The sequence below is a fragment of the Notolepis coatsorum genome (assembly GCF_963971535.1).
Source record: "Notolepis coatsorum genome assembly, contig: SCAFFOLD_1622, whole genome shotgun sequence".
NCBI lineage: Eukaryota > Metazoa > Chordata > Actinopteri > Aulopiformes > Paralepididae > Notolepis > Notolepis coatsorum.
In genome coordinates, this window is record NW_028172382.1 from 32501 (window position 1) to 39187 (window position 6687).

Below are 6687 nucleotides of genomic sequence, written 5' to 3' on the forward strand. Positions count from 1 at the left end.
CCCCCCCCTCTCTCCACACCACCACTGGCCTCTGCGTCAACTTCACTCCCCCCTACAACCACGGGGAAAAGGGCCCCCCCCTCCATCTGATGAACCTAGCACCGGCCCTGGCTGTGCACCTGTTTCGGGAGCATGGTTACTCCCTGGCCCTGCAGCTTCTCCCTCCACCACCAGCTCCTCTGTCCCATTATCACCCTCTACTCCTCCTACAGCTTCTCCCTCCACCACCAGCTCCTCTGTCCCATTATCACCCTCTACTCCTCCTACAGCTTCTCCCTCCACCACCAGCTCCTCTGTCCCATTATCACCCTCTACTCCTCCTACAGCTTCTCCCTCCACCACCAGCTCCTCTGTCCCATTAGAGGCTGAGAGAGATGAGAGAGAGAGAGAGAGAGAAAAGAGAGAGAGAGAGACGCACACAATGAAGTGACTTAACCCTCTCACTACCACACAACAGAATGTTAACCCTTTCACTACCAAGGGTTAACCCTTTCACTGCGACAATACAGAACCCTTCACTGCCACACGACAAAAAGGTTAACCCTTTCACAACCACACGACATAATGTTAACCCTTTCACTACCAAAGGGTTAATTAACCCTTTCACCGCCACATGACAAAAGGGTTAACCCTTTCACAACCACACGACGACAGAAGGTTAACCCTTTCACTACCACACGACAGACTGTTCCAGTTCAGCCCAACCCAGTCCAGAATAGTTCCCTCTTTCATGTTAATATGTGATATCCTAATATTTTGAAGAGTAGAGACAGTGTGATTAATACATGTTGTATGCTAATATTGTGAAGAGTAGACACTTAATGTTTTATGCTAATAAATATTTTAAAGAGTAGAGACACGGTTGTGATTATTACTATGATTGAAAATCAATTTAGACGAAGATATACAAAGAAGTAATTATCACAATTAGCGATTTATTTTTGGCTGGTAAAAAAAATCCTCTACTCGCCAGTTGGCTGGTAAGCCAAAAAGTTTGTTTCCTCCCCTGTGTACATGCCATTGTTGTTGTGATGTTTTCACACGCGGGGTAAGGGAGAGGTGGGCTATCGCGTCATCGGTTCAGGAGAAGACGCGGTTCGCTTGTAAAGATGGTGACGCAATGGGGGGCGTCTTCAGAATTGCGCACTCTGGGAGCTGGTATCAGAAAGTAGCGTCTTCAGGCTGAACCAGAACGCAGTTCCGTGTGGCTGAAAGGTGCAAACGATCAAATACTTTGCCTGTCTGGACATGGCCTTAGTAGTATTGTGCTTTTGTTGTTTGTTTTCGTGTCTGATGTGTGGTTTGGATTTCAGTGGGTATAGAGGGGGGAGGGGTGGGTATAGAGGGGGGAGGGGTCGCTACTGCTGGCTCTTCCAAGAGAGGATTGATTGATTGATTGAAAAGTTTATTAACAGATTGCAGAATGGGTACAGTACAGTACAGCTCAATACATACAATTGTTAAGAGGATGCAGACCTGAGAAAGACTTTCGTCTTGTTTCCATCAGGGTCCCCCATTTTCAATTCATCATATGACACACATGACATACAGATAGACAGTACTGCTACATCTATACATTTATGACATACCAGATTTTCAAATACAGTACTGTTTGTGATACTAAAAAAAAACAGAAGAAGAGTATATACATTTGACATGGAAACTGTACATTGGAGGAGGTTGGGTAGGTGGGGTGGGGTTGGGTGGGGGTGTACATTGGAATACTGACAAAGCCATGCTTGGTCTTTATTGTACAACTGGGTTAGAACATTTGTAGGGGCCAGTTTTGAATTGCAGTCTCCCGTAGGTGTTCTTTGAGAGTGTTTTTGAAGGTGGGTAGTGATTTACATTCCTTTACAGCTTTGGGTAGGGCGTTCCACATTGAGAGGCCTGGAGAAACTTACAGTATAATAACTTACAAAACTCCAACACACACACACACACACACACACACATCAGACAGATACAAATGATAGTAAATTTAAATAAAAGTAAACAAAAGCGTCTCTTTTTCCTAGAGGTCACCGTTTGACGGCATTACAGAGTATAATTTGTTCTAAAAAATGTACATGAAATCGATCTCAGCTTCCATTAACCTTTAACGGGGGGAGCCTTCCTGAGAAAACCGGCAGAGCCAGAGATAAATCAATATTTTAATCATTTGGAGCAGGCTTTTTTCCCCCCCGTCTCCTCCTGGCAGGCTGCCAGAGTATTTCACCCTGGATGAATTATAGGAAATTCCAAAATGGCAAAATATTCGGGTTATTTGAGTGCAAAGAACTAGTTCTGTCAAGTAAGTCAAGACTTTTTGGGACACTATTAAGTTAAGGAGCATCTTTCGGTGTTAGACAGACCCTGAAACTGTTGTGAAGCATCATGCATGTCACACGGTGGTGCGGCTACATCAGTAGTAGTATATGCTTGTAGACTGTTCAGGGTTCTCCCATTGATTGATTGATTGAACATTTTATTACCAGATTGCAGAATGGGTACAATACAGTACAGCTCAATACACACAATTGTTAAGGGGATGCAGACCAGAGAAAGACTTTCGTCTTGTTTACATCAGGGTCCCCCATTTTCAATTCATCATGACATTTATGACATACACAACATACAGATAAGACAGTACTGCTACATCCAGACATTTATGACATACCAGATATACAAATAGACAGTACTGTAAAATAAAAGACAACATATACATTCGAGGGGGAGGAAACTGTACATTGGGTGGGTGGGGTTTGGACTTTTACCGGGGCCAGTTTCAAATTGCAGCCTCCCGTAGGTGCTCTTTGAGAGTGGTTTTGAAGGTGGGTAGGGATTCACCTTTTTTTTACGGCTGTGGGTAGGGCGTTCCACATTGTTTTTTTTTTGTCCACTTTTTCTCCCATTTTTCTCTATTTTCTCCCATCCCAATTTCGTATCATCCAATTCAACCCTCCCCTGTCACGAACGCTGTTTCTTGCCTCCCACAAGCCGGCTGCAATGTGGACTAAGTCATACATAGCACAAGTCCCCTCCGGTACTTGAGGTAACAGCAGTCGCATCTTTTCACCTGCGCAGCTCGATCTCTCAGTGGCGAGGAGTAACGCGTGGGAGGCTCACGCTGCCCCCGACACTTCCTGATTCTACTGCGCAGGCGCACCAACCGACCTGTAGGAGTCGCTGTCCACACCGCCCGATCCCCACCCATCAGTTTCCCACCCCCTAATACGGCCAATGTGTATTAGTACGGACGACCAGCTAAACTGAAAGCAATGTGGAGCGCTGGGCTCGAACAGGCAAGCCCAGCGTCTCCGTCATTCGTGGCGAGCGCCTTGCCCACTACGCCACGTAGCCGCCCTGGGCGTTCCACATTGTTGTGGCATAATGGCAAAACGTGTTTAGTCCCTTGTTTGAGCCGAATCTGTAGTAGTATGCATGTAGACTGTTCAGGGTTCTCCCAGCAGTAGTAGTATGCATGTAGACCAGCGTTTCTCAAACTACGGGTCTCAACCCAAAGTGGGGTCATGGGTAGGTGACAGTGGGAAAAAAAGAAATAGAAAATCTATAATTATTATTATTATTTTTTTTAATGTTCTGGCAACATATTTTGGCTAAATATGCCTTGTTTTATAAATGTGTATTGATAACATGTATTGATTTTATATATAGAGTCCTTACCTGGTCTCTGATGTAATGCAAAAGAAATAATCCAATTATCTGATCGCCATTCCAAATACTACTCGTGGAGGTCCGTCGCACATTACCGAGCGTTACACATGAACGGGCGGGCGGGGTTACTGTTCCATGCCATCGTTGTAAAGGCCTACCTCGCCGGAGTATTTAAACCCAGCCGCACGGCTCGGATCGTCCCAGAAAAGAAACTACACCATTTTTAATGGAGTGCAATACCAGCTGGAAGGCGTAGGCGGCGGTATTTGCCCTTTTGCGAGCTCAGACGCATTCCCAATGATAACATCAGGCTGGATGGATGAAAATGAATGGATATAGCTAATAAAATAAATAACGACCAAAACCCGGCTATACTCGTGACTGCCGTTGAATGAGTTAAGTACAAGAGAAAAAAAAATCAAAGGTTTTACAGAATAATTTCCTGTGAAGATGTACTACACTCTCTCCGCTTTATCCTGTGGCCCTCTGAGCCTCCTTTTGCCCACTTCTTGTATTACAAAATAAATAGGCAAAACTAAGATGAGTCAACTCTGTCCCCGAAGTGACCTAAATCAGAATAGAAAAGATCAGATGTCCAGCCACTCTGCTTCACATGTTTTGGACATGTCCGAAGCTTTATACCTTCTGGCAAACCATCTTCGAGACCTTCTCTAGGACAGGGGTTCCCAAACTTTTCAGGCCGGGACCCAGAAAATAAGGCGTCAGAGAGCTGCGGCCCAATGCACATCGTCAGGCTTTTTTTTTTTTGCCATGCGACTAATTTTTTAAGCCAAATATCACTTCAATCCTATTAAGTTAGTTCAAGTTAGTTATTCATTTATATGTGCTATTTATGAGAGGGCCAACTTGTTGCAAAATAATAATGATAATAATAATAGCCTCATTAAAATACTATTGTTGCTTCGGTTGTTTTCAGCGTTTTATGTGCATAATCTGTTATTTAGTTTGAAATGTTCATTGAAATAAGTAGATTTTTCGTTTGTTTATTTATTAAGTTAATATAAAACCATATAGTCACATTTTAGAATACAATAGAATATAATTTTAGAATACAACTAGAAACACTGTCCTGGCCTGCTTCTAAGTTCAGTGGCCTGACAAAAAAAAATAATAATAATTTTTTTTTTTTTTTTTTGGAAATCATCTCGCGGCCCTCCCGTGGCTGCTCGCGGCCCACCTTTGGGAACCACTGCTCTAGGATACTTGGAAAGGCAGTGGAGCCATCTCCATTGATTGCGTTATTTGGGGTAGCCCCCCTCTCTTAGGTTATTTGGGGCAGCCCCCCTCTCTTAGGTGGTGGGAAACTAGAATGTTGGCCTTCTTCTCACAGTCCTGGCCAGGAGACTGATATTGTTTAAATGGAAGGACCCAAATCCACCGACATACAGTCACTGGATCAGAGAAGTCATGCATCATGTTAAACTGGAAAAGATCAGATATACTGTCAGAGGATGTACGAGAAGATTCCATACTATTTGGCAAGAGAGAGGGAGAGGAGGAAATGGGAGACAGAGCAGGGGAAGACATTCGGCAAAGAGCGCCGGGACCCGGGAATCGAACCCGGGTTGGCCGTGACGCGACGCAGCGCGCTACGTGGTTCGCCACTTGGGGGCGCCCCTTTGGCGACCTTTCTTAACCTTTTTTGAAGACATGGAAGCTGACCGCATGACAATGTAACCCGTTTTTAAACACTTCATTGTTTTTTATTTGTAATATTTATCTTCTATCTCCTAGTGTCTGGCTATTTAAAATGTTTATATGTATATGTCTGGTATTGGGGAGGGGGGAGGGGGAGGAGGGAGGGTTCTGACCGAATTTATTTTCTTTCCGTTGGTACTTTTTGGTTCCGTTACTTATTATTTTTTTTAACTTTTTCTCCTCCTTTTTTCTGTGATTTTTCTCCCCATCCCAATTTACCTCTCGTGCCAATTCTCCCTCCCCTGTCCTGATCGTTGCTCGCATGTGCCCCCCACTGGCCGGTCGTAGGGAGGATAGAAGCCTTGCATCACGTGTCCCCTCCGATACATGTGGAGGCAGCCGGTCACATCTTTTCACCTGCCAGCGCAGACTCTCATTGGCGAGGAGTAACGTGTGGGAGGCTCACACTACCCCCCGCCATTTTCCTGTCTCTGCTGTGCAGGCGTCCCCCCAACCGACCTGTAGGAGTCGCTGTCCACAACGTCCAGATTACCACCCATCGACTCCCCTCCCAGCCGCTGACTCTGCCAATTGAGTCAGTATGACGGCCGGCCCCAAGCCGGAGGCAACGCCGACAGCCGGATTCGAACCCGGTGTCTCTTGCGTTGGTGACGAGCGCAATGTCCGCCGTGCCACCCAGCCGCCTTGGTTCTGTTACTTTGTACGGTAATGTGAAAACTTGAAATAAAAATACCTTGATATTAAAAAAAAAAAAAAAAAAAAAGAGAAGATCAGATCAGTCCACGTGGTGATTTGTGCCGCGATTCAGATTCGGGCCACTTTTGCGCCCGCAGTGTGAACGCAGCCCTACAGCGGCTCTCACCTCTGACGGCGGGGGGGTGGAGGAACCTGAAGAGGAGCAGCGCGCCCACGTTCAGCAGCACGACGAGGACGAAGGCCACACGGCCCAGGATGTAGTGGTCCGTGAGCAGGATGAAGGACTGGACCAGACCGAAGCTGGGGGAGAGGTCGTCCTGCAGCGTGAACTGCTGCTCTCGCACCGCCGTGCGGCCCGCAGAGTCCTGAGAGAGGGGGGGGGGGGGGGGGGGGGGGGGAGAGAGGGAGAGAGAGGGGGGGGGGGGGAGGGAGAGGGGGGGGGGGGGGGGGAGAGAGGAGAGGGAGAGAGAGGGGGGGAGAGAGAGGAGAGGGGGGGGGGAGGGAGAGGGAGAGAGGGAGAGGGAGAGAGAGAGAGAGAGAGAGAGGGAGGGGGGGGAGGGAGAGAGGGAGAGAGAGAGGGGAGGGAGAGAGGGAGGGGGGGGGGGGAGAGAAAGAGAGGAGAGAGAGAGGGGGGGAGGGAGAGAGGGAGGGGGG

General features: G+C 47.0%; 1 protein-coding gene across 1 annotated transcript in view; it reads right to left on the bottom strand.

Annotated features, from left to right (window-relative positions):
- LOC311248064 (transmembrane protein 62-like) overlaps nucleotides 1-6398 on the bottom strand; it is a gene marked incomplete at its 5' end in the record, with an annotated part of 17018 nt that extends 10620 nt beyond the window's left edge. Inside the window, one exon of the mRNA XM_084339022.1 lies at nucleotides 6200-6398. Coding sequence (XP_084195148.1) covers nucleotides 6200-6398 — 199 coding nt within the window. The remainder of the gene's footprint in view (nucleotides 1-6199) is intronic.
- Between the last annotated feature and the right edge of the window lie 289 nt (nucleotides 6399-6687).